Source organism: Aegilops tauschii, chromosome 2, assembly GCF_002575655.3.
Source record: "Aegilops tauschii subsp. strangulata cultivar AL8/78 chromosome 2, Aet v6.0, whole genome shotgun sequence".
NCBI lineage: Eukaryota > Viridiplantae > Streptophyta > Magnoliopsida > Poales > Poaceae > Aegilops > Aegilops tauschii.
The window spans coordinates 537439701-537459306 of NC_053036.3; the positions used below are offsets into that span (position 1 = coordinate 537439701).

Consider the following 19606-nt stretch of genomic DNA (forward strand, 5'->3'; position numbering starts at 1 on the left):
TCGAGTTGTAATCATTGAGTTGTAAATAAATAGAAGTGTGATGATCATTATTTTTCTAGAGCATTGTCCCAAGTGAGGAATAAAAAAAGGGAGAGAAAGGCCATAAAAAAGAGAAGGCCCAAAAAAAGAGAAAGGCCATAAAAAAGAGAAGGCCCAAAAAAATGAGAGAAAAAGAGAGAAGGGACAATGTTACTATCCTTTTACCACACTTGTGCTTCAAAGTAGCACCATAATCTTCATGATAGAGAGTCTCTTGTTTTGTCACTTTCATATACTAGTGGGAATTTTTCATTATAGAGGCTTGTATATTCCAACAATGGGCCTCCTCAAGTGCCCTAGGTCTTCGTGAGCAAGCAAGTTGGATGCACACCCACTTAGTTTCTTTTGTTGAGCTTTCATATATTTATAGCTCTAGTGCATCCGTTGCATGGCAATCCCTACTCCTTGCATTAACATCAATCAATGGGCATCTCCATAGCTCATTGATTAGCCTTGTTGATGTGAGACTTTCTCCTTTTTTGTCTTCTTCACATAACCCCCATCATCATATTCTATTCCACCCAAAGTGTTATGTCCATGGCTCACGCTAATGTATTGCGTGAAGGTTGAAAAAGTTTGAGATTACTAAAGTATGAAACAATTGCTTGGCTTGTCATCGGGGTTGTGCATGATGAGAGCATTCTTGTGTGACGAAAATGGAGCATGACTAAACTATATGATTTTGTAGGGATGAACTTTCTTTGGCCATGTTATTTTGAGAGGACATAATTGCTTAGTTAGTATGCTTGAAGTATTATTACTTTTATGTCAATATGAACTTTTATCTTGAATCTTTCGGATCTGAATATTCATACCACAATTAAGAAGAATTACATTGAAATTATGCCAAGTAGCATTCCACATCAAACATTCTGTTTTTATCATTTACCTACTCGAGGACGAGCAGGAATTAAGCTTGGGGATGTTGATACGTCTCCAACGTATCTATAATTTTTTATTGTTCCATGCTATTATATTATCTGTTTTGAATGTTTATGGGATTTATTAAACACTTTTATATTACTTTTGGGACTAACCTATTGACCCAGAGCCCAGTGCCAGTTCCTGTTTTTTCCCTTGTTTCAGTGTTTCGAAGAAAAGGAATATCAAACGGAGTCAAAACGGAATGAAACCTTCTGGAGAAGTTATTTTTGGAAAGAAAGCAACCCGGGAGACTTGGAGTCCACGTCAAGAAAGCAACAAGGAAGGCACGAGGCAGGGGCCCGCCCACCCCCCTGGGCGCGCCCTCCACCCTCGTGGGCCCCTTGTGGCTCCCTGGCGTATTTCTTTCACCTATATATACCAATATACCCTAAAAACTTCGGGGAAGAGAATAGATCTGGAGTTCCGCCGCCGCAAGCCTCTGTAGCCACCCAAAACCAATCGGGACCATATTCCGGCACCCTGCCGGAGGGGGGATCCCTCACCGGTGGCCATCTTCATCATCCCGGCGCTCTCCATGACGAGGAGGGAGTAGTTCACCCTCGGGGCTGAGGGTATGTACCAGTAGCTATGTGTTTGATCTCTCTCTCTCTTGTGTTCTTGATTTGGCACGATCTTGATGTATCGTGAGCTTTGCTATTATAGTTGGATCTTATGTTTCTTCCCCCCCTCTACTCTCTTGTAATGGATTGAGTTTTCCCTTTGAAGTTATCTTATCGGATTGAGTCTTTAATGATTTGAGAACACTTGATGTATGTCTTGCCGTGCGTATCTGTGGTGACAATGGGATATCACGTGATTCACCTGATGTATGTTTTGGTGATCAACTTGCGGGTTCCGCCCATGAACCTATGCATAGGGGTTGGCACACGTTTTCGTCTTGATTCTCCAGTAGAAACTTTGGGGCACTCTTTGAGGTTCTATGTGTTGGTTGAATAGATGAATCTGAGATTGTGTGATGCATATCGTATAATCATACCAACGGATACTTGAGGTGACATTGGATTGTCTAGGTGACATTAGGGTTTTGGTTGATTTGTGTCTTAAGGTATTATTCTAGTACGAACTCTAGGGTTGTTTGTGACACTTATAGGAATAGCCCAACGGATTGATTGGAAAGAATAACTTTGAGGTGGTTTTGTACCCTACCATAATCTCTTCGTTTGTTCTCCGCTATTAGTGACTTTGGATTGACTTTTTGTTGCATGTTGAGGGATAGTTATATGATCCAATTATGTTATTATTGTTGAGAGAACTTGCACTAGTGAAAGTATGAACCCTGGGCCTTGTTTCCTAGCATTGCAATACCGTTTACGCTCACTTTTATCGCTTGTTACCTTGCTGTTTTTATAATTTCAGATTACAAAAACCTATATCTACCATCCATATTGCACTTGTATCACCATCTCTTCGCCGAACTAGTGCACCTATACAATTTACCATTGTATTGGGTGTGTTGGGGACACAAGAGACTCTTTGTTATTTGGTTGCAGGGTTGCTTGAGCGAGACCATCTTCATCCTACGCCTCCCATGGATTGATAAACCTTAGGTCATCCACTTGAGGGAAATTTGCTACTGTCCTACAAACCTCTGCACTTGGAGGCCAACAACGTCTACAAGAAGAAGGTTGTGTAGTAGACATCAAGCGGTCAAAATTATCCTTAGTGAAATAAGGATATGTTTCTCGATTATGGAGGTGACAAAAGGTTCGTCATAAAGAGTTACGTCGATGCAAACTTTGACACCAATGTAGATGACTCTAATTCTCGATCTAGATACATATTGAAAGTGGGAGCAATTAGCTAGAGTAGCTCCGTGCAGAGCATTGTTGACATAGAAATTTGCAACATACATACGGATCTGAATATGGCAGACCCGTTGACTAAACATCTCTCACAAGCAAAGCATGATCACACCTTAGTACTCTTTGGGTGTTAATCACATAGCATTGTGAACTAGATTATTGACTCTAGTAAACCCTTTAGGTGTTGGTTACATGACAATGTGAACTATGGGTGTTAATCACATGGTGATGTGAACTATTGATGTTAAATCACATGGCGATGTGATCTAGATTATTGAATCTAGTGCAAGTGGGAGACTGAAGGAAATATGCCCTAGAGGCAATAATAAAGTTATTATTTATTTCCTTATATCATGATAAATGTTTATTATTCATGCTAGAATTGTATTAACCGGAAACATGATACATGTGTGAATACATAGACAAACAGAGTGTCACTAGTATGCCTCTACTTGACTAGCTCGTTGATCAAAGATGGTTATGTTTCCTAGCCATGGACATGATTTGTCATTTGATTAACAGGATCACATCATTAGGAGAATGATGTGATTGACTTGACCCATTCCGTTAGCTTAGCACACGATCGTTTAGTATTCTGCTATTGCTTTCTTCATGACTTCTACATGTTCCTATGACTATGAGATTATGCAACTCCCGTTTACCGGAGGAACACTTTGTGTGCTACCAAACGTCACAACGTAACTGGGTGATTATAAAGGTGCTCTACAGGTGTCTCCAAAGGTACTTGTTGGGTTGGCGTATTTCGAGATTAGGATTTGTCACTCCGATTGTCGGAGAGGTATCTCTAGGCCCACTCGGTAATGCACATCACTATAAGCCTTGCAAGCATTGTAACTAATGAGTTAGTTGCGGGATGATGTATTACAGAACGAGTAAATAGACTTGCCGGTAACGAGATTGAACTAGGTATTAAGATACCGACGATCGAATCTCGGGCAGTAACATACCAATGACAAAGGGAACAACGTATGTTGTTATGCGGTCTGACTGATAAAGATCTTCGTAGAATATGTAGGAGCCAATATGGGCATCCAGGTTCCGCTATTGGTTATTGACCAGAGAAGTGTCTCGGTCATGTCTACGTAGTTCTCGAACCCGTAGGGTCCGCACGCTTAACGTTCATTGACGATATAGTATTTATGAGTTATGTATGTTGGTAACCGAATGTTGTTCGGAGTTCCGGATAAGATCACGGACATGACGAGGAACTCCGAAATGGTCCGGAGATAAAGATTGATATATGGGATAATAGTGTTTGGACTCCGGAAGGGGTTCCAGATGTTTCCCGAAATGTTTGGGTACGAGAACACTTTATTTGGGCCAAAGGGGAAAGCCCGCAAGGTTTTTGGAAAGCGCGAAAGGAAGTTTTGCGGAGTCCAGGGGCCAGACGCCGGGAACCCTGGCGTCTGGCCCTGGAGTCCGAGAAGGACTCTTGCCTTTCGGGTGAAACCGACTTGGTGGAGGCTTTTACTCCAAGTTTCGATCCCAAGGCTCAACATATAAATAGAGGGGTAGGGCTAGCACCCAAGACACAACAAGAAACACCAAGCCGTGTGCCGGCAACCCCGTCTCCTCTAGTTTATCCTCCGTCATAGTTTTCGTAGTGCTTAGGTGAAGCCCTGCGAAGATTGTTCTTCACCAACACCGTCACCACGCTGTCGTGCTACCGAAACTCATCTACTACTTCGCCCCTCTTGCTAGATCGAGAAGGCGAGGACGTCACCGAGCCGAATGTGTGCAGAACTCGGAGGTGCCGTGCTTTCGGTACTTGGATCGGTCAGATCGTGAACACGTACGACTACATCAACCGCGTTGATATAACACTTCCGCTTTCGGTCTACGAGGGTACATAGACAACACTCTCCCCTCTCGTTTCTATGCATCACCATGATCCTGTGTGTGCGTAGGAAATTTTTTGAAATTACTACGTTCCCCAACAGTGGGCTCCTGCGGTACTACCGCACCGAGGTCTGGTACTACCGCAAGTGCCTGCGGTACTACAGCTCCAGGGAGCAGTACTACCGCAAGCCCAATTTCAGCAACCAAGACAGAATGCATATAGGATAAAACGGAGGATGCTCCAAAGGGCCAAAGGAAAGGCGGTGCAAAGGAGTAGATGTGTATGTGATGATTCCACCCAAACCTTTCCAAAGCGGACCCCCTCTTAATAGTACGGCTTTCCTACGACTCAAGTCCACCGAAAAGAAACGTAGAAAAACGCCGTCTTCAATAGTCTTCGAGGGGCACTAAACCGTCTTGTGCCTAGTGACGAAACGTCTGAAATACTAAAGGCACATGATTAGTCCACAAAAGCATTGTCATCAATCACCAAAACAACTTAGGGATAAATATGCCCTTACAATCTCCCCATTTTTGGTGGATTGATGACAATACAGGATTTGCACAAAGGGAAATAATATAGAGCATAAGCAAACCCTACATCTCTAAAATATAGACGGGCTCCCCCTAGATGTGTGCAATCTAGATAGGTGCTTTGGACTGCACGGCACACATACTAGGATCAACACTCCCCCTATATTTTATAGACAAGGCATATCTTGCAACAAAAGCTAACACTAAGCAAGATAGCAAACAAGAGCATAACATAAATAGCACAATAAATCATAAGCTCACTAAGATACGATAGAGTGCATATGTCTTACACCATATGAAGGATAGGTCTCACAAGCGCAAACCAAACCAAAGCAAACGAGGTTCAACAGAAACGCAAACGAAACAACACGATAAAATGACTCGCAAATCCTACATTCTCTCCCCCTTTGGCATCGAGACGCCGAAAAGGCAGAGAGGACACCTACACACAAGGGGTGGCTCAAGCAAAGTAATCACTCCAACGCTCCTCGTCAGACTCGGCAACGGGGACGATCTCCTCGATGTCCTCCTCAGAATCAGTCCACTTGAAGCCTTGCTTCGCCATCCACTCAGCCTCTGGAGTGATAACCTCCTCAGAACCACCAGATACTTCCTCTCCAAAGACCCTCATAATCTTCTTGTCGCGGCGGCGACTCTCCTTGGAGGCAACGTGAGTCATGTACTGCCCCTTTGCCTGCATGCAGAATAGAGTCTTCATCTTGTCCTTCAGCTTCTTAGCCCACGAGGGCTCAGTGGAGGAAGAGGCATGTCCAGTAGGGCGGTCCTCATCTGCATTCTCCTCCTCACTTTCCTCCCCATCCACAGCCATCTTAGCAGCCGCTGCCTCAGCACGAGTGGTAGTGTTAGCCCACTAGGGCTTGATGCAAAGTCTGATGGGGTCATGACGGATCCAGTTTGGGGCCAGAAACTCATCCTGAGGGAAGCGCTGCTCCCAAGTCTTCGAGATCAGCAGAAACAAGTAAGGTCCATAGATAGGAACCTTACGGTTGAACACCACAAAGCAAAGCTCGCACCACATGATGTGGGAAACATCCAAGGGTTGTGTCTGAGAGATCCGCACCTCCTCACAGAGAAGCAGCATGTCCACAAGATAAGCATGCACCTTGTCCTTGTCCCCAATGCATGGGAAGAGAGAGTTGCGGAAGATCCGGTGCATGATGTCAAGGAAAGAGTTCAAAACCCATGCCTTCTTATCACTTGGAAGGAGCTTCTCAACATAGTATGGCATAAGCTTGTTCTTGTTGGCAGACTCGGGATTGGCATGAGGGCGGACACCAACGGGCGTGTTGAGCCCCTCATCAGGAACATTGAGCAACGCCATGAATTCCTGCCAAGTAGCAGTCAGCTGACGACCATTGGTCATCCAGGTCATCCTCCGATCCTCCTCAGTGTGAAAGTGAACTGAAGCAAAGAACTGGGCCACAACCTTGGGATCATAGTCCAGGTGAAAAGAGATCACATCCTCAATGGCAAACTGCTCCACGAGATCCAAGGCCTCACCAAAGTAGGCACGGTGCTTCTCCTCCCTCATGTGAAGCATATCAATCCAGTGCATGTCCACATAGATGTTCTGCTTGCCCTTGATCACATCCAGATAGATGAGGTTCTGCTGCTTGGTCCAGAACAGATCATTGCCTCTGATGTTGGCACGAGGATTCACATAAGGGTTGATCCTCCTTCGAGCGAGAAACTCTGCCTGTGGAATCTCATACATGCCCATGGTGGGCTCCTTCTGCTTGGTGGCGGTGGTCTTGGTCCTGCGTTGGGGGCATTGGAGCCCTCTGGAGCTTACTAGTGTCACGACTGGGATTGGAACGGCGAGCAGGAGCACTGGAGCCACCACCTAAGACACCAAACACAGAACACACACGAAAAGTGAGAAGAATCAATGCAAAGACCTCAGCAAAGCAAGGGAAACAAGTAAAAAGAATACGTGGTAATTGCCAAGAAGAAGATTGGACAACAACGGTAGTACTGCCAGTTTGTCCGGTACTAAAATTTTAGTACCGCCCCTAGTCGCGGTAGTACCGCGTGACGGCACGGTAGTACCGGGGCTTGGAGCGGTAGTAAGACTTTAGTATCACGGCTCGTGCGGTAGTACCGCACCAGAAGGGCGGTAGTACCGTACCAGCGGTAGTACCGCACCAGAGATGCGGTAGTACCGCACGGCGTCAGATCCGAACCAACTGAATCTGAAAACAACCGCGAACACGAGGCGGTACTATGGTTGATCAAATCTACCACGGGACAGCATACCAAGTACAATTTCTATGCAACACTACTCTCCTACATCCTACTCTTGCATAGATTTGGCCTAAAATCTCAAGAACACAAGCATCTCCCCAAAAACCTAGAGGCAAAAGAACGAACAAGAGAGAGAGGGATTTGGGGAGAAACCTTGTTCCATGGCAAGAGGAAGTGGTGGGGAACGATCCCACCGGTCGGAATCCGAGGAGAGCGGCCGGAGGCGGAGATCCGGCGAGGGTCTCCGGCGCCGTTCTTGAGCAGGAGAGAGAGAGGCGGCGGGGAGAGAGACAGACGAATGGTTATGGGGGAGTTGGAACTCCCCCTGCCCGGGTCTTAACCCCCACGCGCACTCGTCAGTGCGGTAGTACCGCGCCTCATCGCGGTAGTACCGCTCGGTCTGAAGTGCCGCACCGAAGCGGTAGTACCGCTCCCCCAGGCGGCAGCAAAAAATTACTGCCGCGCTGGGTGCGGTAGTACCGTGCGCTCCACATGTGGTAGTACCGTGGAAGGCCGTGGTAGTACCGTGAGCTCAAGAAGATGCACGTTTCAAACACAAGAGAAATGGTCTTCGCAAGGAAACTTCAAGCAAACGAGACACCGCAAGAACAGCTCAGCACGAAGAAAGAAAGGCAAGAGACAACAAGGACCAACCACGAGACATAACCTCTCCAAAGAGAGGGCGGTGGCCGGAGCCACCTATGTTTGAGTCAATTGGTATGGCACCGCGAAGAATTATCCTTGGGCCCATGACCAAAACTCGTCTTTGAAGCACAAGTACCATCAAAAATGGCTAATGTGAAAGAGTTGATCAATTTATGCATAATGGGGGAGGGAGAGTTCATTGAGAGAACAACACTCCCCCTATGTCCATGCCTACATCTAAACAAGACAACAAGTTGAGTATGGTGGGGTGTGCAAGGGTTCAGGCAACATTGCTCGAATCAATGATATTTAGCTCATTCCTTAACTCGCGAAATCTTGCTTCATCCAATGGCTTCGTGAAAATATCTGCAAGGTTATCATGAGTGTTGACGTAGTTGAGCTCGATCTCCCCTCGCATAATGTGATCCCGGATGAAGTGATACCGAATCTCAATATGCTTTGTCTTGAAGTGTTGCACCGGGTTGAGAGAAATCTTGATGGCACTTTCATTGTCACACCAAAGAGGCACTTTGTCACAAATGACACCGTAATCCTTTAAAGTTTGCCTCATCCATAGGAGTTGTGCACAACAACTACCGGCTGCCACATACTCCGCTTCGGTGGACGAGAGAGACACACAACTTTGCTTCTTAGAAGACCAACTCACCAAAGAGCAACCAAGAAATTGGCACCCTCCAGAAGTGGACTTCCTATCCACTTTGTCTCCCGACCAATCGGAGTCTGAATACCCTACAAGCTTGAAGTTTGCTCCTCTTGGGTACCATAAGCCAAAGTTTGGGGTATGAGCCAAATATCGAAAGATTCGCTTGACCGCCACAAAGTGGCTTTCCTTAGGTGCAGCTTGAAACCATGCACAAATTCCCACACTCAACATGATATCCGGTCTAGATGCACAAAGGTAAAGCAAGGATCCAATCATGGAACGATATACCTTTTGATCCACCGCTTTACCATTGGGATCAATGTCAAGTTGGCACTTGGTGTGCATTGGAGTGGAGGCCGGCTTGACATCACTTAGCTTGAATCTCTTGAGCATGTATTGAGTGTATTTGGCTTGGTTGATGAAGGTTCCTTCTCTTCTTTGCTTCACTTCGAACCCGAGAAAGAACTTCAACTCTCCCATTGAAGACATCTTGAACTTTGAGGTCATGAGTGCGGCAAATTCCTCATTGAAAGCTTTGTTAGGGGAACCAAAGATAATATCATCAACATATAGTTGGCACACAAACAACTCCCCTTTGACCTTCTTAGTAAAAAGAGTGGGGTCGATTAGCCCCACTTCAAATCCACGGTCTTGTAGCAACTCGGTAAGGTGGTCATACCACGCACGTGGGGCTTGTTTAAGGCCATAGAGTGCCTTATCGAGTTGATACACATGATCGGGAAAGTAGGGATCCTCGAACCCAGGGGGTTGCTTGACATATACCAACTCATTAATAGGACCATTAAGAAAAGCACTTTTAACATCCATTTGTTGCAACTTAAAGTTGTGATGAGAAGCATAAGCAATCAACAAACGAATGGATTCAAGGCGAGCAACGGGAGCAAAGGTTTCACCGTAGTCGATACCCTCGACTTGGGAGTAGCCTTGTGCCACCAATCTAGCCTTGTTGCGAACGATGGTCCCATGAGCATCTTGCTTGTTCTTGAATATCCACTTGGTTCCAATGACATTGTGGTTCCCCGTTGGCCTTGGCACCAATCTCCACACCTTGTTGTACTCGAAGTTGTTGAGCTCTTCATGCATGGCATTGAGCCAATCCGGATCTTCGAGCGCCTCATATACCTTTTGGGGTTCAACACAAGAGACAAACGCGTGCTGTTCACAATAGTTTGCCAATTGTCTACGAGTGCTTACCCCTTTTTGAATGCTTCCAAGCACATTCTTCATAAGATGACCCTTGGTAGAGAGCTTGGATGCAATCTTGGCGGCACAACGCACCAATTCCTCCTCGGGGGTAAATTGAGGAGCGGTCACTTGATCATCTTGAGCGCTGTCTTGAGCTTGTTCTTGATCTTGAACTTGCTTGGAGGAGAGAACTTGACCTTGGGCATCACATGGTGACTCAACACTGTCTTGAGGTTGATCTTGCCCTTGGTCATGTTCATGAGGTTGAGGGCCTTCACTTTGTTCTTCGGAAGCGTGTGGGCCTTGGCTTGGTGATGGATCCACTTGAGTGGAGCATTGTCCTTCTCCTTCGTCCACAAGGGGTACCTCAATGGGTAGGATAAACCCAACTCCCATTCTTCTTATGGCTTGAGGAGGAATTTCATCACCTACATCACAAGTGCCACTTTGCTCCACTTGGGAGCCGTTATTCTCATCAAACTCCACGTTACACGTCTCATCAATAAGACCCGTGGACTTATTGAGGACACGGTAAGCATGAGAGTTTGTAGCATAGCCAACAAATATGCCCTCATAAGCTCTAGCCTCAAATTTAGACAACCGAACACCTTTCTTGAGAATGAAACACTTGCACCCGAACACCCGAAAGTACTTGAGGTTGGGCTTGTTACCGGTGAGTATCTCATATGGAGTCTTGTTCAAGCCTTTGCGGAGGTAGAGCCGATTTGATGCATGACACGCGGTGTTGATGGCTTCGGCCCAAAAGTTGTATGGAGACTTGAACTCCGCCATCATGGTCCTTGCCGCATCCATCAACGTCCGGTTCTTCCTCTCTGCAACACCATTTTGTTGAGGGGTGTAAGGTGCGGAGTATTGATGCTTGATCCCCTCATCACTAAGAAACTCATCCAAGGTGTAGTTCTTGAACTCGGTGCCGTTGTCACTTCTTATTGTCAAGATCTTTGCATTGTGTTGACGTTGGGCTTCATTTGCAAAGTCAATGACGCTTTGTTGGGTCTCGCTCTTCCTCTTAAAGAAATATACCCAAGTGTATCTTGAATAGTCATCCACAATCACCAAGCAATACTTCCTACCCCCAAGACTATCAAAGGATGGAGATCCAAATGAAGGAGCTCCAAAGGCCTCTTCGAGTAAATGATAGTCGTGGGAGGGTGAGCCTTCTCATGTAGCTTTCCTTCGATACAAGCACTGCAAGCACGATCTTTAGCAAAACTAACATTCGTTAGTCCACGGACATGGTCCCCCTTGAGAAGACTCTGCAAAGATCTCATATTGACATGGGCTAAACGACGATGCCAAGGCCATCCCACATCAACTTTAGCCATTAGGCATGTCGCGGTCTTAGTGGGTCGCTCCGAAAAGTTGATCACATAGAGACCGTTCTCGACATGCCCAACAAAGGCTACTTTAAGAGTCTTGCTCCACAAGAGGGCCAAAGTATCAACATCAAAGAAAGTGGCAAAGCCCATGAGTGCAAGTTGACGAACGGAAAGTAAATTGTATGCAAGGGACTCAACAAGCATGACCTTCTCGATCGTGAGATCATGAGAAATGACAACCTTGGCAAGTCCCAATACCTTTGAGGACGAGGCATCACCCCACTCGACATTGGTGGGCATAGATGGAATCTTGTGAATGTCCACCACCAAGTCCTTGCTTCCGGTCATATGATTTGTAGCTCCACTATCGAGCAACCATGATCCCCCACTGGAAGCAAACACCTACAAGAGATCAATGCTTGGTTTTAGGTACCCATTTTGTAATGGGTCCTTTGATGTTAGTGACAAGGGTCTTAGGAACCCAAATAGACCATTCAATATACTCATAAGGAGAACCAACAAATTTGGCATAAACATGCCCATCACTAGCACGGCACAATATATAAGAAGGGTTTAAGTTGCCGGCTTTGTTGGAAGGGGTGGCATTGCCTTTCTTGACACCACCACCCTTCACATTGTTCTTCTTCTCCTTGGAAGCACCCTCTCCCTCCTTCACAAAGGTCTGCTTGAGAGGGGGAGGTCGTTTGGTCTTGTCATTCTTCTTCTTGTTCTTGGGCATGGGTGCGAACCCAATCCCTTCCTTGGCCACAACTTCCTTTTGATTGCTCAAAAGGTCGTTGAGGTTCTTCTCACCTTGAATGCACGACACAAGGCCTTTCTCAAGTTGTTCCTTCAACTTAGCATTCTCCTCAACAAGATGCACATGCTCACAACAAGGGTTAGTAGCATTTGCATTATCAAGTAACACCATATGAGGGAAGGTGGCTTTCTCCTTGGTGAGCTTCACTTGGAGTTGATCATGAGACTCCTTGAGGCTAGCATGAATACCTTTCAAGGCCTTGTGAGCCTTGTCAAGTATATCAAACTCCTCCTTGAGTCTAGCAAGATCAACCCCAAGTTTGGCTTTCTAGGAATTGAGCACACGACAACAAGTGCATGATCAAGATCTTTCTTTAACTTAGCATGATCATCATTGTGTGACTCCTCAAGAGCCAAACGAAGACTACGCTCTTCCTCAAGAGCATTGGAAAGATCCGAAATCTCATCGGCATAGTCTCGACTATGCCCCTCCATCTTAGAGATGGTATCTTCGTGAGCCTCGATCATGTCATTTGCTTCACCAAGTTGTTCCAAGAGAGCAATGAAGTGCTTCTTGTATTTACCCTTGAGTTTACCCATAAAGGACTCAAACTCATTCTCCTCCACATTAGATTCCTCATGTTCATCCATGCAATCTGTCAAAGAAGGATGATCAATGATGGTAGTTTTGATGTTGGTGGCTTTCGCCATGAGGCACTTGGCGGTGATGCTCTCATTTGGCGAGTCGAAGAGAGACACCCGTGGAGTCGTCGCAATGGCAACGGAGGCCATGGCAACCGACTCACCATCGTCATCATCATCATCATCCTCATTGTACTCTTGTTGTACCACCAATGCCTTGATAGGAGTCTTCTTGGTGAAGTTGCTCTTGTTGGGGAAAGACTTGGCCTTGTCCTTTCGGATGAGCTTGCCACCATTGTCTTCCCTCTTCTCATAAGGGCACTCCGCAACAAAATGGCTCACATTGCCACAATTATAGCATGTCCTCACACGTTGCTTGACCTTTGTGCCACTTGAATTGTTCTTGTTGAAGTTCGGCCTTGAGTTCTTCTTGCTCCAAAATTGCCTTGAAGCAAGAGACATGTGTTCATGATAGGCATACTTTGTATCTTCGGGGTTGCTCTCCTCTTCTTCCTCTTCGTCCTCCTCCTCCACATTAACCTTGGCCTTTAGTGCAAGGTTGGGCTTCTTTACTCTTTGAGACCGTAGCACCGCATTGTCGGCGGTCTTGTCCAAGATGCTCATAGCAACGAACTCATCCAACACTTCACTTGAGGACAAGGTGTGGAAGTTCGGTCTTTGACGAATGACGGAGGACATGGCTTTGTGAGAAGGCATCATTGCCTTGAGGAATTTGCGCTTGATCCAATTGTCATCCGTTTCCTTGCTTCCATGATCTCGGAGTGAAACCGTGAGTTTGGTTACCCTCCGATAAAGCTCACGAGGTTCTTCATCTTCTTTCATTGCAAACTCATCGGCTTCATCTTGCACCACTTCATAGTTTGAGTGTTGAATGCTTGCACTTCCCCGGTAGAGAGAAACAACTTGGTGCCAAGCATCTTTGGCCATGGAGTAGGGCCGGAGATGAGGAAGATCTTCGGGTGGAATTGCTTCTTGGATGATGAAGAGAGCATTCTCATTGAATTGATTATCCACGGCTTCTCTAGGAGTGAAGTTGCTTCGGTCATGCGGATAGAAACCTTCTTCAATGATTCTCCAAAGATTAGTATTCACATGATTTAAATGACGCTTAAAGCGATAGACCCAAGAATCAAATTCCACATTCTTCTCAATCTTAGGGGCAGGGCCAGCATGATTCAAATGAGTGGAAGGAGGCGGTCCACCATAGACAAGTGTAGGTTCCACATGGGCAAAGATACCGGTGCCATTTTTACCACTAGAAGAAGGAGCTTTCTCGCTAGTAGCTTCCCATTTGTCGGAGTTAGCATCCGTCACCTTGTTAGCGGGATCACCCACTTTCAACGGTGCGGTGGAAAGTTTAAGCCCTTCTATGAATTTATTAAACATGCTTTCAACCTCGGTCGTCATGGAGGTCTTCAATGTGTCCAAAGCCACATTGAATTCCTCACGAGAGACCGCGGTTCCCCCATCGGCCGTAGACGAGAATGGATTCACACCGGAGTGCTCCTCCGCATCGTCTACGATGTCAACCATACTCTTCGGACGGAAAAGTCCTTAATAAAGAGATGAGGCTCTGATACCAATTGAAAGGACCGATGTAGTTGACTAGAGGGGGGTGAATAGGCAACTAACAATTTTTAGCTTTTCTTTACCAATTTAAACTTTGCATCAAAGTAGGTTGTCTAGATATGCAACTAGGTGCGCAACCTATATGATGCAACAACAACAAGCACACGAGCAAGCAAGGGATATAACGTAAATAAGCTTGCACAAGTAAAGGCACGAGATAACCAAGAGTGGAGCCGGTGAAGACGAGGATGTGTTACCGAAGTTCCTTCCCTTTGAAGGGAAGTACGTCTCCGTTGGAGTGGTGTGGAGGCACAATGCTCCCCAAGAAGCCATTAGGGCCACCGTATTCTCCTCACGCCCTCACACAATGCGAGATGTCGTGATTCCACTATTGGTGCCCTTGGAGGCGGCGACTGAACCTTTACAAACAAGGTTGGGGCAATCTCCACAACTTAATTGGAGGCTCCCAACGACACCACAAAGCTTCACCACAATGGACTATGGCTCCGCGGTGACCTCAACCGTCTAGGGTGCTCAAACACCCAAGAGTAACAAGATCCGCAAGGGATTAGTGGGGGAATCAAATTTCTCTTGGTGGAAGTGTAGATCGGGGCCTTATCAACCAATCCCGAGCAAATCAACAAGTTTGATTGGCTAGGGAGAGAGATCGGGCGAAAATGGAGCTTGGAGCAACAATGGAGCTTAGAGTTGGAAGAGGTGGTCAACTCGGGGAAGAAGACACCCCTTATATAGTGGAGAGACAAATCCAACCGTTATCCACCAACCCATTCTGCGCAGCATGGTACTATCGCGCCTGAGCGGCGGTACTACCGCAGGCCCAAGCGGTACTACCATGGGGCCATGCGGTACTACCGCCTGAATGGCACAGACCTGGCCAGCCCAACCACACTGAAGCGGAGAGCGGTAGAACCGCACGAGCGGTACTACCGCATCACCTTGCGGTACTACCGCAAGGCAGGGAAGGTCCAGAGAACGGGGAGGCACGGACATAAAAAATTATATCCGTAGAAACTTCCGCTGAGTTGGAGTCGATGCAAAAATCCGACAAGGTAGTACAGCAGGAAGAGCGGTACTACCGCGTGGCGGCTGAGCCAGGCCAGGGCGCGCGGTACTACCGCGCACAGGGCGCGGTACTACCGCGGAGGGCGCGGATGTAAAAAATTACATCCGCCCCTACTACCGCTGCGCAGCAGCACTTGGCCTGGGGGCCACGGTAGTACAGCTCCTGAGGAGCGGTACTACCGTGGGCTCCTGCGGTACTACCGCACCGAGGTCCAGTACTACCGCAAGTGCCTGCGGTACTACCGCTCCAGGGAGCAGTACTACCGCAAGCCCAATTTCAGCAACCAAGACAGAATGCATATAAGATAAAACGGAGGATGCTCCAAAGGGCCAAAGGAAAGGCGGTGCAAAGGAGTAGATGTGTACGTGATGATTCCACCCAAACCTTTCCAAAGCGGACCCCCTCTTAATAGTACGGCTTTCCTACGACTCAAGTCCACCGAAAAGAAACGTAGAAAAATGCCGTCTTCAATAGTCTTCGAGGGGCACTAAACCGTCTTGTGCCTAGTGACGAAACGTCTGAAATACTAAAGGCACACGATTAGTCCGCAAAAGCATTGTCATCAATCACCAAAACAACTTAGGGATAAATATGCCCTTACAAAGTGGTTAATCAGAGGCCCTATAGAGTTCCTCATCATTAGAAGGAAATCTTGGAGAAAATCATATTGGAACTGCTGAAGAAGGGCATAATAAGGCCTAGCACCAGCCCCTTTTCTTCTCCTGTATTGTTGGTCAAGAAAAAAGATGGGTCCTGGAGACTTTGCACAGATTACAGAAAACTGAATGCAATCATTGTGAAAAACAAATACCCAATACCAGTAATTGAGGATTTGTTAGATCAACTAAGAGGAGCCAAGTATTTTTCTAAAATTGATCTGAGAAATGGGTATCACCAGATCAGAATGGCTGAGGATATTCATAAAACAGCATTTTCCACTCATATGGGCTTGTTTGAGTATTTAGTAATGTCCTTTGGATTAACTAATGGACCTCCTTCTTTCCAAGCATTGATGAATTTGTTGTTTGGTCTCTTAAAATTTGTAGTGGTGTTCTTTGATGATATATTGGTGTTCAGTTTCTCATTGGAAGAGCACAAAGTTCATCTGGCACAAGTATTTGATATTCTGCAAGCTAACAAGCTGTATGCTAGAATGGAGAAATGTTCTTTTGGGCAGCAGGAAGTTGAATATTTGGGCCACATAATCAACTCAGAAGGAGTGTCTACTGACCCTTCAAAAATCAAAGCTATACAGGAGTGGCCAACTCCCACTACTGTCACTGAACTGAGAAGTTTCTTGGGTTTAAGTGGCTACTATAGGAGGTTCATCCAGGGGTATGGCATAATTTGTAGACCTCTCTTTGATTGCTTGAAGAAGGATGCTTTCTCTTGGAAAGATGAGCAAACAGAGGCCTTCCTAGCTCTGAAACAGAAACTGACTAATACCCCTGTCCTGGCACTACCTGATTTTACTAAGCCCTTCATACTGGAAGCTGATGCTTGTGGCTATGGTCTAGGAGATGTGCTGATGCAGGAAGGGAGGCCCATTTCTTATTTCAGCAAGAGTATTGGTCCTAAGGCTGCTGCTATGTCAACTTATGATAAAGAGGCCCTTGCCATAATTGAAGTAGTAAAGAAATGGAGGCACTACTTCTTGGCAACTGCCCTGGTAATCAAAACTGACCAAGAAAGTCTGAAATACATTCAGGAGCGGAAAATAACTTAAGGGATTCAGCACAAATTACTGTTGAAGTTGTCAGGATACAATTTCACTGTTGAGTATAAAAAAGGGAAGGAGAACAGAGTTGTTGATGCACTATCAAGGGTGAAGTATGTGGTATCTGCTCTCACTGCTAGTGCTGTTACTCCAACTTGGGTAAAAGAAGTGGTAAAGAGCTACAGTCAGGATAACAAAGTGAAAGAACTGATTGCTGAATGTACTGTAGCTGCTCCTAGCACTACTGCTTATTCATACAAAAATGGAATCCTGAGATTTCACAACAAAGTGGTAGTGGGTACAGCTACAACTCTGAGGCAAGATATTCTCAAAACCTTTCACAATTCTGAATTGGGAGGTCATTCAGGTGAAAGAGCTACATATCACAGGGTGAAATTAGTATTTCATTGGCAGGGAATGAAACATGATGTTATTGCTTTTGTCAAGGCTTGCCCTGTCTGCCAGTTGAACAAATTAAGCAGAGCACTCACCTTACCCTGGCCTCCTAGAACCTTTGCCTGTACCAGACTTTGCTTGGGCCCATATAAGCATGGATTTTGTAGAGGGATTGCCAACTTCTGAGCACAAGAATTTGATTCTGGTGGCGGTTGATAGGTTTACAAAATATTCTCATTTCATAGCTATGCAACACCCTATAACAGTGCAAACAGTGGCTAGAGCTTTCTCTGATAATATCTTCAAATTGCATGGCATGCCCTTGGTGATAGTAACTGACAGGGACAGAATCTTTACTAGTCACTTGTGGCAGCAGCTATTCAAGTCACTGAAGATCAAGTTGCACATGAGCACTAGCTATCATCCACAATCTGATGGCCAGACTGAAAGGGTGAACCAGTGTCTTGAAAATTATTTGAGATGCATGTGTTTTCAGCAATCAAGGAAGTGGCATAGTTGGCTAGCTTTAGCTGAATGGTGGTACAACACCTCATTCCACACTGCTTTGCAAATGACACCATTCCAAGCTCTGTATGGTTTTCCACCCCCAATGGTGGCAGAGTCAGCACTGCCATATACTATTTGTGAAGATAGTGACAACTTGCTTCAGAACAGGGAGGTGGCATTGGAGATAATTAAACAAAATCTCCTCAAAGCACAAGAGAGGATGAAGTATTATGCTGATAAGAAGAGAAAGGAAACGGAATTCTCTGTGGGAGACATGGTTTATCTCAAGCTGCAGCCGTACAGACACACTTCACTGAGTTTACACAGGCATCTTAAGCTCCACTCCAAGTTTTATGGCCCCTTTAGAGTTTTGGAGAGGATTGGTAATCATGCATACAAGCTGCTGTTACCAGAAGGTTGTATGCTGCATAACACCTTCCATGTCAGTCAATTGAAGAAGCATATTGGCCCAACAGTTGTGCCTTCTCGTCACCTTTCACTTGTTGGTCCTGATGGTGTTATTAAAGTGGAACCGGAAGCGATATTGGAAAGGAAACTCATTCCTCGTCCTCAGGGCAAGATCAGCATTCCTGTGGTAAGATGGTTGGTGAAGTGGGTGAATATGCCCGTGGAAGAAGCTACTTGGGAGGACTCGGCCTTCATTCAGAAGGTTTTTCCTTCGTTTCGTGCTTGAGGGCAAGCACGAGCTCAATCGGGGGGTATTGTCAGGCCCAGCCTTGATCATCCCCTGTTCCAGCGTGCCAGAAGTGTTTCAGTTCGTCGATCGTCCATCTAACGGCTCACCTGCCTGCGTACCGGTTCGCCAGCTGAAACGATCTCCATGCGTTCATTGTTGATCTAACGGCTGCGATGGGTCGCTATAGCTTTTCCGACAAGCCATGTGCTCTGTTCACTTTCTGTTCTTCTTTTTCACTCGTGTAATGGCTATAAAGCCACCCATTCCCCTCATTCTGAACTATGTTGAATTGTATCGGGTGTAAACCTTAGCCGCCGGTGGCGTGCTGAACCTACTTTCCTCATTTCTCAACCAAGAACCCTAGTTTTGCGTCTCTGAATTGCCCACGATTCCTCGAAGTGTCACTTAATTTTAGTAATTCAGAGCTCTGAGCCTGACAGGATGCCGGTTTTCGGATCTCCGTTCTCATCCTCACTCTCGAGGTCCAAGACATGCTTGCCTTCATGGTCGTAGAACTTCTCACCGCAGACCATGATCGTCTTGACTGGCGGGAGCGCGCATTTGGACGCCGGTGATGGGGTTGAGGAGGTGCGGATCGCCGACCTCGTCGGTGACGAACACCCAGCCGTGACATGAGAAGACGAAGCTCCGCTTCTCGTGCGGGGGACCCGGGTAGGGGACGCGGAAGGTGGCGTTGGTGGAGGGGCAGTACAGGGCGGCGTCGTTGGGCCCGTACTCGTCGCAGGCGTAGAGCAGGCACGGCGCTTGCTTCAGCGCGGGGAGGCGGAAGGTGTTGTAGGCGTCCCGCCAGGACGTGCAGACGGCGCCGGAACGGACGAGGCTGGGGACATCCAGCGCCGCCATGATGGCGAGCAGGAGGTCTTGCGGCAGGCCAGACCAATCGGCGGCGGCGG

At 46.5% G+C, this 19606-nt stretch overlaps 1 protein-coding gene across 1 annotated transcript; it reads left to right on the forward strand.

Moving 5' to 3' along the window:
• Window positions 1-15152: 15152 nt before the first annotated feature.
• Window positions 15153-18689, forward strand: LOC141041217 (uncharacterized). The gene is made up of 5 exons (XM_073507337.1): window positions 15153-15232; window positions 15503-15639; window positions 16422-17044; window positions 17129-17251; window positions 17985-18689. The coding sequence occupies exons 1-5, from the start codon at window positions 15153-15155 to the stop codon at window positions 18687-18689; spliced, it is 1668 nt and encodes a 555-aa protein (XP_073363438.1).
• Window positions 18690-19606: the final 917 nt, after the last annotated feature.

What these genes read in the sequence shown, in the direction of transcription:
- LOC141041217 (XM_073507337.1), top strand. Translation starts at nt 15,153, where the DNA reads ATGCGGTACTACCGCCTGAATGGCACAGACCTGGCCAGCCCAACCACA. An exon ending in GCGGTAGAACCGCACGAGCG is followed by an intron (nt 15,233 to 15,502) that starts GTACTACCGCAT and finishes ACCGCTGCGCAG; the next exon opens with CAGCACTTGGCCTGGGGGCC. An exon ending in CTCCAGGGAGCAGTACTACC is followed by an intron (nt 15,640 to 16,421) that starts GCAAGCCCAATT and finishes TAAAATTTGTAG; the next exon opens with TGGTGTTCTTTGATGATATA.